Genomic DNA, 20,548 nt, shown 5'->3' with positions numbered 1-20,548 from the left:
GACTTGCACGAGGGAGCTGTCTTAAGAGCAGCCAACCTCAGCTCTGCTTCTCATGATCAAATTTTGGAACACAGATTTAAGCCAATCAAAACAGCCAAAGGCAAGACGAGTTTTTTTGCAAAATGCAGGTGTTAAGGCCCAGAATGCACTGCCCGAAAAGGGCAGCAGAAGCAAATTCAATAATAAAACTTTTAAGAAAGGAATTAGGTAAAAAGTTGAAGCTCAAGTTGTTGTAGGGCAATGGGAAATCAGCAGGGGAATGGGAATGATTCGATACCTCACAGGCACAATATGCCAAAGAGCTCTTCCTGTGCAATATCATTCAATAAACTCCAAAGTAACAAATTCAGTGTGAAATATTGCAAGCTCCAACTCACATGACAGCACTGTGGATTACATGGTTCTTGTGCAAATCAGGAAGAAATTTATTGAATCATAAATATTAGCTAGCACAACCTACACTGAAAAGCATCAACTGTTGGTCAGCAGGAAGGTATTTATTTCCACAACTGGCACCCAGAATTCAGCACTCCCCGATTAACGGTCCCCCTAACTTTTTCCACTCACATGCAGAATGAATTTTGTGACATGCACCAATATCAAGGTAATGTGTAAATGTGCTGAAACAAAAACTACAAATTTGTCTTATTTCTCTTTTCGTGTTGTATTCAGATGGCTGCAATGCTGCATCATCTGAATGCATCTTTTGTTTCTTTACTATACCTATTATCAGTGCTCATAAAATTCGTTAAGCATGTAGAAATTAGAGGGAACAATGCTCAGGATATCCCAAGGTGCTTTACAGCCACTGAAGTATAGCCAACCCTTATTTAGATGTCTAATGTGTTCCTTAAAAAAAGCATGCTTAATGAAAACATGCTAATCAAAAAATACTTTCCAGTATGAAAACAGGTAACAAAGATGGGTTACTGTCCCAATTTGTAATTTTAAACATTAAAAATCTATTGGTTGCCTAACCTAACCTCTCAATAATTTGCCTCCTGCTCATCAGTTCCCAGCTCCAGTTCACTGCCTCTCCTGACTTGTCACTGCTCTCCTAAATCCTCTCCCAACTTACCAGTTTTCCCCCTCAAACCTTTTTGCCTCCCCTGGGCACAATTTGATTCTGTAAACCGTGCCCCCAGTTTACACTCAATCCCGATCAGCCAACATAAGCAGTCATATCTCAGCTGGGATATCAAACCCAAAATTGTGCCTCAAACAAACATTTGCGCCCAAAGAGTTCAGGTCCCTCAAAACTATTCACTGATAAAAATCCTGCTATGTGTGGCACCACAGTTTCATGAGGCATCAACTGACAGAGCAGCAGAATAACGTCCACAAAAGAACATGAGCAGTGTTGATAATCCATTATTTGGTGCACGGCTGCGCAGGTAAACAGCTTAGAGGGGACCTAGCTACTTGATTCAGAGTTTAAGACAAAATAAAAACAATCCGTCTCCTCTTCTAACTTAAGAGTAACTGAATTCGACATTTCATCCCACCCATCAGGATCCCATTAAACAAAACTCCCATTTATCATCATGCTGAGTTAGAAGCATCCTCAAACAGTAAAGATTCTCTTTAATCAAAAAGAAAAAAAAGACTTCAAGCTGGTTTTACATTGCCACACTATCATGCTAACAATTAGCTTTGCTACAATGCTTCCATGTTGTCAAAAAAAACATTCAACTCACCACCATGATGCTGCCTAGTTGGCGAAGTTACATTCCTAATGCATGGAGTGAGCTGCCCTTCTGTCCTTTCGTGTGATGAGTCACGAGAACGATCGCTTGACCTGCGGCGATCCCGTGATCGCTCATAGCCGGTGGCTGCATGGAGGTTCATTTTGTTAATACGTGCTGTCCCAAACTTTGGCGTGCGTGAAGGGGCACTGCAAAATTAAACAAATGAGTCACAAATCCCAAAAGACAAAAAAAAAATCAACTTTATTCCATTACTATTACTTCCTTTAATGCTGGCTATAGACATGTTAGAGATTTTATTCTGTGCGCTGCATCTTTACAATATTTTTAAAAATTGTAGATAATTCTCAACCAAGACCAGATCGAATTTTACACTTATAAAACTAGAGCAAACTAAAGATTTATACTAAATTCTAAAGGTCGGTGCTGGTATAGATAGACAGGTGTTCAAAATCATATTAGGCAACATCCACAACGGCATACCACTAATGGCCCACCAGTTTATTCAGTCTGTCCCATATAGTTGCAATACCTTATGTATCATTATAAATGCACTCACTCCACCACGTATCTGTGATCTTCTGGGAGGTCCAAAAAGAAATCCAGGCTAATTAGTTTTATCAGAGTTAGGGGGCTATATCCATTACCATAAGGGTCAATAACGGTGCGGGGCACAAATTTAAAGGCAATGGCAGAAGAGGTGACAGAGCAGTGGTATCAGTTCAATACTAACAGTTTAAAAAAAAACGGATAAACATAGGGTTAAAGGAGGAAAAGCAGGAGGACTTATTGGATAGCACTTTCAAAGAGCTGGTTAATGGTGCCATTATAGAACCATTTTATGATAAGAAAACATGTACAGCTGCAAATGGAAGTGAAATTTCTGAAACCAGAGGGACTCTGCCTGTTCATATACACAGTATTAAGAAAGTGGTGTAAACATGTTTCTTAGTGCCAATTTTCCAAAATGTAACAGCAGGTCAAATAGTGGTAAAGAAATTAACAGGTTCTGATAAGAAACCATTTCCACTGGCTACTGAATTGATAAGTTGAAGAATTAAAATTAAGGTTTCAGCAAAAGAAGAGGAAATCTTCTGTTTGATCTATTTTGTCCTTTTGTTTTTACACAATTTGAGAGAACGTGGAATGTTCTCAAATAGAAAAACTGAAGCAGAATCCAGGATTGCTTTTCCAATGGAAGGAATCTGATAAATAATTTAAAAAGGCAAATTTAACGAACATATGAAGCAGGGTAGTGGCACAAAGCCCAAAGTCTTGAGAGCCTGCTGAGGTATGACAGCTCAGATAACCTTCTTGTGTTATAAATTCTAGGATTCTATACTTGCTGCAGAGGAAGCATTCTACTATATTGATAGATTTACATGGAAGAATAATCACCACTGGCAAACCTGCGCTTCTTCTAAGTCAACCATTCTGAAATGGAATAATTTTTCCCCAAACACCACAGACAACTATACTTTTGCCCAAAGGCCCCAAGGTTGAAACCTTAGGCAAGTGCTCTGACAGCAACTAATTCAATACCTTTTTGTCTCATGAATATTATGGTAGAGCATTTTGATTGAATTTATCCATTTTGTAACTTGAGAACGTAGCCAAAAGCTAGGTTTGCTTTAAAACAACTGCATTTTCATTTCAAATTTAACATTGTTAAAATTATATGACTTCTACACGTAAGTGGGTTCTCTACAAATTCTAAGGTGAGACATTTTGAGACTTATTAATTTCAAATCTCTGCTAAGCAATGGTGTACATGACATATTGCACTAGAACGATGTGCTACTTTGACACTGAACCAGCAGAAAATCAGAGTTTCAACACCCAACACATTTATCAAATTGTAGCATAATTCTGAACTATGTTGTACAAGACCCAAACAGAATATAATTCACTGTTGCTCACTGTCCAGAAATAAAAGATGACGACACTGGGCACGAGATCAGTGAACACCATCCTTTGAAGGAGTGTGTCTGACTTGACAGAAGACTGCTTGTACTATTAGAGAACAAGCTTGCATTTTTCTAAGCAATTTCACAACATCCCAATGTTCTTTACAGCCTATCAAGTACCGTCAAATTTGTGCTTAGCAAGGTCTCAGATAAGATGACCAGATAACTTGCTTTGAGCGATCCTGTTCATGGGACAGGCATTGCTAAAGGACACAGAAAATTCCTTGATTCTTCATGTAGTGCCATGGAAGCTTTCACATCTATTTGAGCAGGTAGATTTGGCTTAGTTTAATGTTTCATTTGAAAGAGTAGCAGCCCCCACCCCATACTATAACGCAAGATATGTGCTAAAGTATCTGGAGTGGAACTTGAACCTACAGCCTTCTCACTACGCTAACTACTGAGCTGTGGCTGACATTTTGACTCAAGGCAGAGAAAGAGGAATTGGAAAAGAGAACTGGAAGTAACTGAAATAGGAACCAAATGCAAAGAAAAAGAAACCGATCCACACGGTTTTGAATTACGTCAAACACTTTTGCCAACAATTTTTTATCCTTTATGAAACTAATTAGGAAAGATTACAGAAGTTTGTAAACAGATGTATAAGAATTCAAGTAATTGTTATCTTCAAAAATATTAATGGCTTTCATATTACTCCCCATCATTACTGATACAAAACTTGCCCCACTCCACTCTTCTTCTCCACCCAGTATCATGGGAAACACAGACCATACAAAGGAAAACATTACTTTTCAGGCAGAGATATGCAGAACATTTGTGTGAAATTACTACCTTTATTGCAACAGTACTTCTGTAATTTCCATCCCATGCAATTTCTCTCATGTCATATCCATCTCATTAATGGAAACTGACGAACGAGGAATAAGCCACTCAATCCCTCAAGCTTGCTCCGCCATTCAATAAAGATTGAAACTGATTTGACTAATCTCCACATTACTGCCTACCCCAATGACTTTTGCCTCCTTGTTAAATCAAGATTCTATGCAGCTCTACATTAAAAATATTCAAACACTGTGCCTCTACTGCCTCTTGAAGTGTGTTTCAAAGACTAACAACCCTCAGGAAAAAAATCCTCATCTGTCTTAAATAAGCAACCTCTTATTTTTAAACTGTGACCCCCTAGTTCTAGATTCTCCCAAAAAGAAAGAGGGAACATCCTCTCCATATTCAACCCATCACAATGCCCAATAAAAGATTTCATTCAAGTCAGTCCTTACTCTTCTAAGCTTCAGAAGATACAAGCCTAACCTATCCAACCTTTCCTCATAAAACAACCTTATCATTCCTGATTTTAATATTGTATACCACCTCTGAACTGTTACTAATGCATTCATATCTTTCCTTAAGGAGACAAATATTGTACACAATACTCCAGACATGGTCTCACCAGTGCCATGTACAACTGAAGCATAACCTCCTGACTTTTGTAATCAATTCCTTGTCCAACAAATAATAATATTCTATTAGTTTTCCTAATCATTTGCTGTACCTGCACACCAGACTTGTGATTCATCCACTAGGATACCTAGGTCCCTCTGAATTTCAAGAGTTTAACAATCTCTCATCATTTAGACAACATGCTTTTATTCTTCCTGCCAACATTGACAATTTCACATTTTACCAACATTATACTCCATTTGCCAGATCTTTGCCCACTCAATTTATCTGTATCTTTTTGTGTCCTCCTTATGTCCACTTCCAAACTGTCATCAGCAAATTTAGCAACTATACCTTTGGTCCCTTCATTCAAGTCTTTTTACAAATTGTACAAAGTTGAAGCCCCAGGGTTGACCCCTGTGGCACACCATCTGCTACATCTCGCCAGCCAGAAAATGATTCATCCCTCCCCATTGGCTCCTGTTAAATAGCCAATCTTCCATCCACACCAATATATTATTTCTATAACAAGTTTTATTTGCCACAATATCCTTTGATGTGACACCTTATCAAAAGCATAATGGAAACTAAGTACAGTACATCCACCAGTTCCACTTTATTCTCAGCAAGTGACTCCTTCAAAAAGGACTATGGGCTAAACATCTTTTCCTTTCACAAAACCATGCTGACTCTGTCCATTTGCAGATGGTAGTTCCTCCCCTTGAAAATTTGTATTGTATTGTGTATTCTGAAATCTCTCTTCAAAAGTCTGCAACTGTATCTCGATTGACCTTGGAACTTCATTTGCCAGCTCTGCTTTCACATCCTCTTAATGGCCTTTATATAGTCCTGGATCAACTCTTTTCTCCCTCAAACTGGAATTAAAATTCAATTACATTACGATCACTAATATTCACTTTAAGGTTATCAATTAATCCGGTCTTCATTGTATAGTACCAGAGCTAGCATAACTTGCTCTCTGGTTGGCTCCACAATGTGCTGTTTCAAGTAACTATCCCAAAAATATTGAATTCCTCACATACACGACCCCTCTCCATTTGAGTTTTCCAGGCTAAATTAAAATTCCCCGATTATCGCTGTATCTTTCTGACAAGTTCCCATTACTTCTTTGTTCACCCTGTGTCCTACAAATGTAGTTAAAATTAGGCGGCTGGTACACACTCCCATAAAATGACATTTAGCCTTTACACAAATTGCTTCTCTTTCCGGTTTCCTAAAGTTGGGTCACCCCCCCTCTAACGTATCTAATATCATTATTAATTAAGAGCCAGCCTTCCACCTTTTCCTGACTTCCTGTCCTTCCTAAACATCACACCCTTCAACAATTTGTCATCCTACAACCACTTCTTGGTAATGGCTGTCAGATCATATTTACTTCTGTTTGTGCTTTCAGTTCATCTGTTTTGTTTCAAATGCTATGTGCATTTAGATTGAGCTTTTAACGTTGTCCTTTCATTATTTTTGTAATAACTGGCATTATTCGTCGATTTACAATTTGTACTCTGTCCCTTCCTGTCACATTCTGTTTATCATTTCCCATATTAGTTCCTACCTATCTTGCCTCATTTCCATTCTTTGGTTTCCACATCTTCCAGATTGATATCTTGCCCCACTATTTATTTTAAAGTCCTCTCTATTTTCCTACTTGTGTAGCTCCCAAGAACATCAGCTCCAGCACGGTTCAGTATAGACCACCCCAACAGTACATCCCCCACTTTTCCCAGTACTGGTGCCAGTGCCCCATTAACCAGGGCCCACTTTTCCCACAACAGTCTTTGAGCTACATGCAAATTGACATGTGTGGTTCAAAGGTAATAATCTCTGGATTATTACCTGAGGTTCTGCTTTTTAGTGTGCTTTGTGTGCATGTGCATAAGTTCCGCTCCAACTGTTGAGCGGATCCAAACCCTGGTATTGGGCAGATACACAGCCACCTGGACTCTCACTCTTTGCCCTCACTACACTGACCCCATATTCCTTTTTATTCCACACTTGAATGGGATCCTGCATCACAGTGCCAGTTAGTCAGCTTATCAACCCTGCAGCCCCTACTCCCATCCAAAAGTGTGTAAACCTCAAACTTGGACAATTGCAGAGGCATCTGCACTCCTGCCCACTGGAATCCTTTAACTCCCTCACTCACAGTAATACCCTCCTGTCTCTGAGCATCTTTCAAATCAGAAAATCCTATCTGAAGGCGTACGACTGCCTCCTGGTGTAAATTGTACAGTTATCTCTTCTCCCTGATGTGGTGGCTCAAGGCACAGACACTTGCTGCAGATGTGTTTACCCTGAGATCAGTGTCATCCAAGAGTTCCCACATGCTCCAGCCATGACACATCACATCCTATCTTTGTGTGCTTTAATTAACTATTTTATTCAATGATTTATTTTGTTTTTTTTTAAATCTTACCACAAATCACTGTACTGTTTTGAATCTTAGGAATAAAATAGACCTTAAGTATTTATCAGATACTCACAACATAGCTAGATCCTTCCCCTATAGTAAAGAAGCAATTCCTACAGGGTGGGAAGTTAGAAAAAGCAAAAGGAGTATTTCCCTCTCTATCCAACTCCCTCCGCTCACCAAATTCTTGCACTCAGTTAAAGCTGCGCAGGTCACACTCAGAATATTTTGGATCATTTAAATTCAGACAAAGGGATTGAATCCAGGTACAAAACAGTCTAGTTTTTACTTGTTCCCTTATTAACTATTTCAGTTGTTGTCAATTGATAGAAGCTATCTCCCAGTTTAGGCCCCTGGCAATTTAAATAGCACTTGCAGTTAAATGGCAAGTATACACAAAGTTAGATTTTTAGAACTCATTAATACTCTCTAGCTTTAATACCGTATCCAACCCTTCTTCCTGTACCATCCTCATCCCTCCATATATCATTCTGCACCCTCCTATGCCAATCCCTCGTCCCCCACAGCCCATTCTGAGCCCCTGTCACCCCACCATGTCATTTGCAGTGAGCTAGAAATACACTGCAATAGAAGAACAGGCCAGTAAAGTTGGCAAGCAAAATCTGATGATAAAGATCTTAATCTAAAAACCTGACAGAGAAACATCAGAGCTCCAACAAGCCAATTTACTAAAAGAGAACAACTGACTCATTTAACCAACAAGATTACATTATTGAGAAGTGAATTGAGTCAATATTTGAAATGGAAGTATATAAAGAACATGCAGAAAGAAAATTGAAGTAAATCACTTGAGCTGAAGAGCTACCATTGACATTAGGTAACTGGCCAATTTATTCTTAGAATCATACAGTGCAGAATGCCATTCGGCCCATCGAGTCTGCATCAACCACAATTACACCCAGGCCACATCCCCATAACCCCCATGCATCTTGCGCTCTAACTTCAAATATTCTATGCCTATGAGAAAAGGGGAAGAAAGGTTCAGTAGAGATGTGCAGGGAAAGGTTTTAGAGAGTGATGGGAGCCTGGAATGCACTGCCACGAGGTGGTTGAGGAAGACATGTTAGTTAGTGACAGTTAAGACTCATTTGGATAGACACATGAGCTGACGGGGATTTGAGATACAGGCAGTTGGTTTAGATAGGACAACGTGATCACGCAGGCTTTGAGGGCCGCAGGGCCTGTCCCTGTGCTGTACTGTTCTTTGTTTCAGCCAAATGGAACTGCAATAACTTCTTACTAAATAATCTATTCAACACTTACTGTCAAAAATCAGGATTGAAGATACATTTGGAGATTACCTGTACATTACACACAATACTGTAGTATAGTGATTATGGCACCGCACCAACAAATCAGAGGTGATGTGTTCATATCCAAGATGGAAACTGTAGAATTGATGATCTGTGGTTGAGCACCTAGGTTGTTCAGGGAAGAGAATCTAACAACCTGCTTGGATTTGGTCTTCATGAATCTAATCCACACTCCAATTGATCATTGGTTCAATTCTCTACACATCAACTCAGTTGTAATAAACGGAATCATTTCCAACATTGCAGCACTGCCACTAGGACTGTATAAAAGCTTATGCCGTTTGAGTTAAGCCATAACATGGAGGCTAGTCCTACTCATGGGAAGGCCCAAATCTTAACTACTTGTACAAAAGGATGTTGTTACTGTGCAAAAACACGAGGGGAAGAAAGGAATTCAGTTATAAATAAGATAACACTGCCAGTGCAGTGTGCGGCATGGAAAAATTGCAATTAATGCAAACCAAAAGGGCACCACATAATAGTTTGTTCCACAACAGTACTGGAAAATTCTAGCTTTGTTAACATAAAAAAGAATGAGAATTGTGCGTGAACATGTGCATGGTCCTTTTTGAGAGTAGCTGACAAAGTGTACTGGATTTGGGGCTTAATGAACATAGATAGGAGTATGGAAGTAGGTAAGTTACACTGAACTTTTAAAAAGCTCGAGTTAAGCCACATCTAAAGTTTTGCAGATGATTCCAGTTATCACACTTTGGGAAGAATCTGAGGGTTCCTCACAGGGTAAAGGGAAGTTGCCAGAATGGGATATGGGATTTTAGCTACAAGGTTAGATTAGAGAAGCCAGGTTTGGTCTCCCCTGAAGCAATAGGAATTGAAGGAAAAGATACATAAAAGATTAAAAACAGGTTTCCAGAAGTGGACAAGGAAAAGGCATCACAGATTTAAGATTTTAGGCAAGAGATGTGGGGAGATGTGAGAAGGAAATTTTTACAAGCAGCAAATGGTAATGATGCTTACAAGGGTGGTGGTGGAAAGGGAGATGATCAATGATTTCAAGACCAAATCAGATGGGCAGTTGAGGGAAATAAACTTGCAGGACTATGGGGATAGAGTGTGGTGGTGGTGGTGGCGGTGGCGGCGGTGGCGGGGGGGGGGGGTGGGGGGGGGGAGAGAGAGAAACAGAATTAACTGGGTTGCTCTTCAGAGAGCTGGCATGGACTCAATGGACCAATTGACCTTTTGCACTTTGAGACCAGAATGGTGAAGTTTCTAACAGAACTTCACACGACTTTTCCTCATCTCCCTCCATCACTTTGGTGAAAATTTGCAATGAGAACTATGTCACTAGTTGTGTAATTAACTTTGTAAAAAAACCATTTGCGTGTTTCAAAGCATGTGTTTCTACAATTTTGTTAGCAAGTTGTTAATTATGGAGAACAGACAATCTGCCTTATTTCGTTAAAAAGAACTTCTGAATGCAGCAACCACTTACAAAATAGCAGTAGCATTTTTAGCATATTCCAAACATCTTAAACATCCTATACTGATTTTTAAATGAATATTTCACATTCAAATTATATTATTTTTTGAAACATACACACTCCTTTGAGCACATCCACATGTTTTTCAATATTAAATGAAAACACTCAAGGGATGGCCAGTTAATTCGAGGGATTTATAACCTTGTCTTGTTTCCTGCCTCAAGTGCATGTTTGATGAAAACAGAACAGGTAGAGTCAGTAAAACCTCGATAATGTTTCACTGGAAACTGTAAACTATAAACTACTAGGAAATATGGGTACAATTTTAAAAAACAAACCATTAAAGATTTTTGAGAAATTCACATCCCCTGCAAATAGAATGCGTCAGTTGAGAACCTAGTCAGTGACGTAAATCAAACAGGCTAAAAAAAGATAAAAAGTTCTCAAAATTGACAGTCTGCAGCCATACTGAAATACCCATGAGAAACTGAATTGTAGCAGTGACCTCAGCCCCTCAGGCTGACTATTAAACTCAAGTTAAAACAGCAAGTAATTTAAATACAGTAAGCAAAGCTCTCGCAGCAACATATTCAAATACAAAGTCACAGTTAAAAGTTGAAAACTCCATCGCTCCTGATCTCACATACACTGTTCTGCAGGAGACACTGAGTTAGTGTGACTTGAGGAAGGGCACAAGCAGGTGTGGGGAGTAGTCAACTGCTTGACAATAAAAATGTCTTCTTCACAACAACTCTGTCAACACCCTTCAGGATCTTGTACATTTATACGAATTGTAAAAAGGTTAAGGCCCTCATACATATCCTTGTGGCACATGTATCACTTGTTACATCTTGCAAACCAGAAAAATATCCATTTGTGCCAATATATGTTAACCACCCCATACCACCACCCCCACCAAATCTCCCCATACCATGAGCTTTTATTTGACACAATAACCTTTGATGGGGCACCTTAAATAATGCCTTCAGAAAATCTAAGTACAGTACATCCACCAGTCCCCTTCTATCCACAGCACGTGACTTCTTCAAAAGAATGCTAATAAATTGTTTAACCATTATTTTCCTTTCACGAAACAATGTTGACTCTGAATTTTTCCAAGTGGTCTTCCATAATGTCTTTAATAATAGCTTATAACATTTTACCTATGACAGATGGTAGGCTAACTGACCCTTATTACACTGGAACAAGCCACAGTCCAACAGTACAATTTGGTGCTTAGTCCTCGCAAATTAACGGTACTGCCTGTTGTAAGTTGCAAATTTCCTTCCTCCACAGCTATATCCAAGTTATTAGAACATAGAACATAGAACATTACAGCGCAGAACAGGCCCTTCGGCCCACGATGTTGCGCCGACCAGTTACAAAAACAATGACCCACTAGCCTATACCAATCCCTTTTCGTCCATAAACCTATCCAGAGATCTCTTAAACGCCCCCAAACTAGACGCATTTACAACTGCAGCAGGCAGGGCATTCCAATCCTTCACCACCCGCTGGGTAAAGAACCTACCCCTGACATCCGTCCTGTAGCTACCCCCCCTTAATTTAAAGCCATGCCCCCTCGTGCTAGCTTTCTCCATCCGAGGAAAAAGGCTATCACTATCCACCCTATCTAAACCTCTAATCATCTTATATGTTTCAATAAGATCCCCTCTTAGCCGCCTTCTTTCCAACGAAAACAACCCTAAATCCCTCAGTCTCTCCTCATAGGACCTCCCCACCATACCAGGCACCATCCTAGTAAACCTCCTCTGCACCCTCTCCAACGCCTCCACATCCTTCTTGTAATGCGGGGACCAGAACTGCACACAGTACTCCAAGTGCGGCCGCACTAGAGTAGTGTACAGTTGCAACATTACACTGCGACTCCTAAATTCAATCCCCCTACCAATAAACGCCAAGACACCGTACGCCTTCTTAACAACCTTATCTACTTGATTCCCAACTTTCAGGGATCTATGTACACACACACCTAGATCCCTCTGTTCATCCACACTATTCAAAGTCCTCCCGTTAGCCCTATACTCGACACATCTGTTGCTCCTACCAAAGTGAATTACCTCACACTTCTCCGCATTAAATTCCATCCGCCACCTCTCGGCCCAGCTCTGCAACCTATCTAAGTCTCCCTGCAGACTATGACACCCTTCCTCACAATCTACCACACCTCCAATTTTGGTGTCATCAGCAAATTTACTAATCCACCCAACTATACCCTCATCCAGATCATTAATAAAAATTACAAACAACAGTGGCCCCAAAACAGATCCCTGAGGCACACCACTCGTAACTGTACTCCATGATGAATATTTACCATCCACCACCACCCTCTGTCTCCTATCTGATAGCCAATTCCTGATCCAACTTCCTAGATTACCCACAATCCCATACATCTGCATTTTCTGCAGAAGCCTACCATGGTGAACCTTATCGAACGCCTTACTAAAATCCATGTATACCACGTCAACTGCCTTACCCCCATCCACCTCTTTGGTCACCTTCTCAAAAAACTCAATAAGGTTAGTAAGGCACGACCTACCCGCTACAAAACCATGTTGACTATTTCTAATCAATTCATTACACTCCAAATAACTATAAATCCTATCCCTAATAATTTTTTCTAAAACCTTGCCCACAACAGAAGTAAGACTCACCGGTCTATAATTCCCGGCAAAGTCTCTGTTCCCCTTCTTAAACAATGGGACAACATTCGCTATCCTCCAATCCTCCGGGACTACCGTATTGATAAACAATACGACTTGGAGTGGTTTTAGAACTGATCCCTTTGTGTCACTGTTACTACTACCACCACAAAAAAGTGCCCTCTCCTCAATTTCATCCCTTCCAAACAACTTCGAAATCCATTTTGTGGAGATGTCAGTCCTAGGCCCCAGTATCCTGGCCAAGATTTATCAATTAACATTGAAAAGATCATGTCACTTTCAGTACTGTGGCAATTTAAAGGCCAATACAGTAATTTGAAAGCCGATATTCATGTGTTGAGGGTTTTAAATTGGTGCAACAAGGATACATAGCAAACAATTTATGCACAGCAAGGTTCCAAACATCTGTTCGAGTAATGCTGGGTGACAGGTAAATAAATGAGCATTATACTGTAAAGATCACCCATTCTTATTTAAAATACTGTACTAGGCATAAAAGATCCCATCTTGAGGCGGAAGGAATTTGACCTCAGGTTTATGTCTAAGGTACTTCAAATGTCAGCCTGGATTATGGTTAAAGAGCAATCACCCTATTCAAGAAAGGAGGAAGAGAGAAAATGGAACCACAGGCCAGTGAGCTTGAAGTCAACTGTCAGCAATTGCTGGAATCTATTATTAAAGAAATAGTGACAGCACACTTAGAAAAATTATTATATAATTCTGAAGAGGCAACATGGTTTAATGAGTAACAAACAAAAGCAGATTGAGGATTTAATAAACAAGGCAGATAAAAGGGAATGAGCAGATGTAGTTTACTTGGATATTGAATAAGACACTACATGAAAGACTGTTGCACAAGATACTGGGCTCACGGGTTTAGGGATAATATGGTATCAGTGTGGATAGAGGATTGGTCTAGAGACAGAAAACAAAGCACAAATAAACGGACAACATTTGGGTTGGCGCCACAATGCTGGGGCCTTAGCTAATGACAAATCGAGATGACTGACCTGGATAAGGAGTGTGATTAAGATACAAGGCAAAATGGAAAGTAAGCTGTGATGTTAGTAGGAGTTAAAGTGATATAGCCAACTTAAGTGAGTAGAAAGCTAATTAATAGATGGAGTACAATCTATGTGGAAATATGAGCTTATTTACTTTGAAAGGGAGAACAAAAAAAAAACTGACTATTGTCTAGTGAGAAATTATTCAATGTTGGTTTGCAGAGGGATGAGCGTGTCCTCTTGTGTGAAACAAAGTTAGCATGCTGGTGTATCAGGCAATTTGGAAAGCAAATAGTATAACTTGCGTATTGGCTTTTATTGCAAAGAAGTTGGATGTATAATGGTGAGGAAGTCTTGTTAGAACAAAGTGTTTTAGATGAGGAATGATACCCGGAGTAAACTTTATTTATTAGTGTCACAAGTAGACTTACATTAATGCTGTGAAAATCCCCTAGTACAATGTACAGTTATACCTAAGGAAGAATATATCTATCAAAGAAGAATGAGGATCCACTGGATTGATTCTTGGGATTAAAAAGGTTGTTCTATAATGAGACTGACTAGAATGGGCCTTTCTCTCTGGAGTTGAGGGGGATTTGACTTATTGTCACATGTATTAACATACAGTGAAATGTATTGTTTCTTGCACGCTATGCAGATAAAACATACCATTCATAGAGAAGGAAACGAGAGTGTAGAATGTAGTCTTACAGTCATAGCTAGGGCATGGAGAAAGATCAACTTAATGCAAGATAGGTCCATTCAAAAGTCTGACAGCAGCAGGGAAGAATCTGTTGAGTCAGTTGGTACATGACCTCAGACTTCTGTATCTTTTTCCCGCAGGAAGAAGGTGGAAGAGAGAATGTCTGGGATGCGTGGCATCCTTAATTATGCCAGCTGCAGAATTAATGGATGGGAGGCTGATTTGCATGACGGATTGGGCTGCATTTAGACCAGGATGGGGATAAGGGATCTTACTGAAACACAGACTGGTGAGAACCTATGACAAGATAGATACACTGGCTCGAAGTCCAGAACTGATGGGCACAGTTTCAGGCTAAGTGGTTGACTATTTAGGACAGATGAGAAGCTTCTGCACTCAGGGTTGTGAATATTTGGAATTCTCTAACAGGACTGTACGTGCTATGTTGAGAATAACCAAAGAGAGATTTTTGGATTCTTAAGAAAATCAAAAGGACACAGGAACCTGGACAGAAAATGGAGTTAAGATCAAAGGATTAGTCAAAATCTTACTGAATGGCAGAACAGGCTCAACAGATCTGGGCTTACCCTTCTTTATATTTAAGTTATGCCCCTGGAGTGAGGTTTGAGTCATTAGAATTTGGAACTCATTATCACGGTGTAGTTGAGGTGATTAGTGTGGATGCATTTAATGGGAAGTTAAATACGAGGGAGAACGGGGTAGAAGAACTTGCAGATCAAGTTAGATGGAGGGTGTGGCAAATAGGCACCAGCATAGACCAATTGCTCTGTTTGCACACTGACTTCTATGCAAATTCCATGTACTTTTTCCCCAGCCATGTCTCACCCACCCAATGCCTAAAAACAGCACTGCAATGGCAATTTAGTTACACAGCACACACTGTATTGATGTGGGTATGCTCTGCTGCACAATCAGGACAAAAAGATCCTTTGAGGTCACAGCTCAATTGAACCATCTAATTCTACAATAGAAGAACAACATGACAGCACTTACAAGATGCATGAATAAGAACTGAATCACCTTGAAAACTACCCTCATAAGCTGAGTAAAAAGGGAAAATTCTAGCACTGAAGAAACCCACTTTTAAAAAACGTACTCCATGCAGGAGTGAATCAGCAGAATGAGCAATAGTAAAGTTGACAATGTAAATTAGAGTTTTAACATACAGCAGCCAGATGGAAGATTTCCAGCTGTTGTTGATTTCAGATTTATTTTGGTCATCAAAATATTATTTGTCAAATGAACTGATTAACAACTGCTGAGTCAGCTCACGTCTGCAGGCAGTGAAGTGGCAATTGTAATAAGTCATCACAGCTGCTCTGAACGGACAGTAAACTTCAAATCTATCATAAGCAAAATGTAATATAAACTAAATAGCAAAATGTAATATTCTAAAAGATAACCTACTGTCTTCAATTTAAATCTGTGAAGGGAAAATCAATCTTTGTCAAGTTTCACTCCTATTAAAGGACTTTACTGGGCTATACGTTAAACCAACCATGCATCTTTTAGCTACATTTACAGGTATCCAGGTGGACAAATGTAATCTTCTCCCACCAGGTACAATGTATTTCAGGTGGCAGTCTTTGAAAGTGAAAAAACACAAAATACTCTCAACCTTTACAAGCAGAACATTGCAGACATCCACACGTGTTTTCCAAAAAAATAGGATAATCTGTTCAACAATGCTGCCCCCTACCCACCCCATCCGAATGCAGTGAAGGTTGAAGATTATTAAACTGGATCAGTCCAACAATCCCACCAGAATTCTGGGTCTCAGAGTGACCACAGAGTTAAAGCTTATGGATTTTTCAGTCCTAACACAGGAACTCAATCTCTTCCTGAATAACTGACTTCAGCTGCTCCTAATTCTGTGCCAACTAGTTTGCAGTGACTCTTTTTCATAACCAGCCATAGAGAGAGGATCACACTGTAGTTCTATATCAAAATCTATAATAGTCCAATGCAAAATCACAATTATTTTTGAAGATTGATATACATACCTTGATGTTTTACATGAAACAGGGAGAAAGCAGCAGGCCAAAAATTTCTGAATGCAAGACCACTGCAAAACCCAGAACAGTCGCACTTGTGGAAAGAATGCAGCACTCGCAGCATCCTTGGGCATCACTTTTGAATCTCGGCATCTCCAGGACCCTGTTCGTCATTTCCCTGCTTTATTTATGAGCTGCAGGAGCCGACAGCAAACCACTGCATCACTTAGCCGCCTTCAGAGCTTTTAGCTCCTGTGCTGCCTGATTGTCAGTGTAACCCCTTGGTTCACACATGAAAATCACAGCCGCAAATTCCAAATCACTTCTGTGGTAGTTGCTGACTGGGAAGAGTGCTGCTGTGCAGGTGCTGACGTCTGGAACCCTCCCCTCCCCGGTCTTTGTTCTGCATTTGTGGCTGCAATTACTCCAACTCCAAGCAGGGGTGATGATGCTGCAATTTGACATCAGACGCCAAAAGGATTTTTTCCCTCCTTTTCGCTCCCTTCCCAGTAAGCTACCAGCTGCTTCTGTTACCATCTGTCAAGCATTTCTTCATTGTGCATTAGTCGCCTTGACTAAAAATGTAATGAAAAATTCAAAACAGGCCCACCAACTGTTTCATCCACCAAGAAAATTGGATGGTGCACAATTTGTCCTCAAATACCGATGTGCAAATGATAAACATTTTTTAATCAGCAGTAAATCATAGGAACGTCAGTGAAAAACTGTTCACAAAATACTTACATGAAAGAAAAATCATAAAATCTCCGAATCACAGAATCATACAGCACAAAAGACCACCCTTCGGCCCACTGTGCCTCAACTGACTGAAAGCATTTCTGAATTAGTCCCACTCCCTGCTTCCCTATAGCCCCAGAAAAAGAATTTGGCACATTATTAATAATACCCAATTGATTTTGCTACACATTTAAGTTTCATGATGGTACCATAACAATTTGCTTCTCCACTTGTCTCACAGGTGCAAAACATGTGCTATAACTTTTTTTTAAGCATACGTTCACACAGACTTTCTTCCTCTTTGGGGGAGTGGTGGAAGGATTCCTAAGCCAATTATCATCCTCTTGAACCACATTATGAACACTCCTTCCGTGGCCAACAAGCCCTGGTGCTGGACTTGAACCCGAGGCTAATAATGGGGGTCACTACCACTGTGCCACAAGACTTTTTACCATCACATTGAAGAATGTGATTCAAATTGAATGAGACTTGAAATACATGAGGAAAACTACTTATCTGTTCTGTCTTCAGCCATTACTGCAGTTATGAGACAGTACAAAAGGAGGAAAAAATGAGGAACCAGACAGAAGAGATTACAGCAACAAGGCAGGTGGAAAAAGGCAAAGAGAGACAGAAGAGAAGAAGAAGCCAAAACCATGACAGAGACAAAGGTGGAGTCGCCAAGGAGAAGTTGGCAGGAGGAGAAGGAGAAAGAGAGGCAGAGGCGAGGGAGCTGTAGAAAACTGCGAGTTAAACAGTAAAAGGCAACATTGGCAGAAGAGCAGCCATTCATGTACCAGCATTCTTCACCCAAAAACAGTCTCACCAACAAAATCAGTTACATTCCCAAACTGAAATACTCAACTAGTTGCCTTTCCAACAAAGTTATAGGCTCTGCCTCAATAGCCACCTAGAGAAGTATTCAAATCAAGCAGTTATGTAGAAAATAGCAGAAAAAATTCAACAGAATCACAATTGATTGCGTTACACATTCGAAAAATTACAGCAGTTGTCAAAAGAGAACTCCTACCAACCTACACCCAGTCAGCCAAATATTTCACCTCTCATATATGTTGAGGCAGAGACTCCGATGTTGAGCATTTCCCATACCTTGGTGACCATCTCTCTGAAAAAGGTTACCATTGACAAGGAGATCCAACATCCAATCAACTGTACCAGATCAACCTTCACAAATGTTTGACAAAGACTTTATTAAGTCAACAAATGTTCTGGTGTACACAGTGGTTATCTTCACCAGGCTTCTGTATTGCAGCAAGACCAGGACTGTGCATCAGTGACACAAAAGAGCACTAGAGAAATCATCTATCACCTCCAGCAGATTCAATGGGAGGATCACAAAACAAACGCTGGTGTCCTTCTTGAAGCCAATTCCATGAGTATTCAGATAAAGATCCTGCAAAATCAACTTCAATGGACTGGACAATTGTTCAGATAATTGAAAAATGTCTTCCCTATCTGGCCCTGTTTTCTCAACTCTCAAATGGTCAATATTGCAAGAGAACACAAAGAAAACACTTCAAAGCTCTGAAGCTCCCTTTAAAGTACAGCAGCATTGATATTAACAGCTAATACCAAATGGGCAGCTTGATGGCTAGCAGTGCTGCCTCTCAGTGCCAGCGACCTGGGTTCAATTCTCAGGTGACTGTGTGGAGTTTGCACCCTTTCCGTGTATGCATAGATTTCCTCCAGGTGCTCTGGTTTTCTCCCACACCCCAAAGATGTGTAGGCTAGATTGATTGGCCATGGTAAATTTATCCTTCATGTCAGGGGTGATTAGCAGGGTAAATACTTGGGGATTGGGCCTGGGTGGGATTGTAATTGGTGCAGGGTCGATGGGCCGAATGGCCGCCTTCTGCGCTGTAGGGATTCTACGACTATGACTGGAGAAGCCTGCTACTAATCGTTCAGAATGACAACATATCCATGAAGCTACATCATACAATCTTGATGAGGAAGATGGTGACAGAAAAGCAAAGGAAGAACCAAATCCTGCACCCCACTACCTCACAATACCTTAAAAGATGAGGAACAGGGTGGCAGAGAAGGAAAAGAACCAAATCCTGTATCCCACTACTTCATGGGACATCCTGCCATACATGCCCAAATACTCGCAGATCTGAGTAGACATCATCCTCAAATCAAAGGACAACCAACGACGACAATTACGTTCATGTATTCTTTAATAGCTACTCCTAAATATACACCCCTCCCGTCAAGGTCATAGGTTTATTGCATGCCCACATTCAGCTAACTGATAAAGAGATTGATTATTTTAAAATATTAGACAAGCAAATTAGTAGATGAGAAAATTTGAAACAGGCACATTTAGCAGAATCCCAGCAGCTATTTCTGAAAATTAGAACATTCTGCACTGTTTACCCAATATTTTACCAAATTAAGGATTATTTAGTAGTTAAAAGAACTGTCATAATGACAATTTTAAAGATACGACCATTATTTTCTGGCAAAGTTGTTTGTCAACATCTCATCAGCCTTACAACATGGACTTAGTTCCTCAGACATCACAGATCAGAATAGGCTATCACTTAGCACTTGCTCCTAACCTGGGGCAGCAAATTTATAAACTTCGGCCAATTTGTAAACACCAACCACAATTAATCACTAACTGAGTTTAAGATTTATAGCAAGTTTGACCTTTAAAACTGCTCCAATCTCACCAGCAAAACATCATAATCACCCTCCAGGTGACATGAAAGCATTGTCACATCATCGTTGCTTTTAAGTGAGTCACTTCCTCCAGTCTTCCATGCAAAGGACAGTTTCTTTCATTGGCCTCTTTTCAGCTCTCCATACAAGCAGTGTTTGCTTCCTTCATTAATGTTTTCATCTTCAAATGTGAAAGTATTATTTTCATTTCTTCTCTGCCCTCCACCCAATCTGCCCCAAACAGATTAGACTGACTCTCCAGGAAACAATGTCCCAACTACATATCAATCTTATTGCAAAGGCCTTCCACAAGCAATGCGGCTTTCTCACCAACTCAAGAGAATCATTGAAGTAAATTGTGATACAACGGCAAACTAGTAAAAAGTAAAATTCAAGACCCATGTTAGCAAGTACTTCATCACACACAAATAAAAATCAAAG

The 20,548-nt window shown here is 40.1% G+C and overlaps 1 protein-coding gene across 3 annotated transcripts in view; it reads right to left on the bottom strand.

Moving 5' to 3' along the window:
• LOC145343754 (BTB/POZ domain-containing protein 10) overlaps nucleotides 1-20,548 on the bottom strand; it is a 71,210-nt gene that overhangs the window by 29,193 nt on the left and 21,469 nt on the right. For all 3 annotated transcript variants that reach the window (XM_080190043.1, XM_080190045.1, XM_080190044.1), the window contains one exon: nucleotides 1,698-1,894. In XM_080190043.1, the coding sequence (XP_080046169.1) occupies nucleotides 1,698-1,894 (197 nt within the window). The remainder of the gene's footprint in view (nucleotides 1-1,697; nucleotides 1,895-20,548) is intronic.

The sequence above is a fragment of the Carcharhinus amblyrhynchos genome, chromosome 6 (assembly GCF_965287045.1).
Source record: "Carcharhinus amblyrhynchos chromosome 6, sCarAmb.v2.hapA, whole genome shotgun sequence".
Lineage (NCBI taxonomy): Eukaryota > Metazoa > Chordata > Chondrichthyes > Carcharhiniformes > Carcharhinidae > Carcharhinus > Carcharhinus amblyrhynchos.
This window is presented reverse-complemented; position numbering and strand designations above follow the sequence as displayed.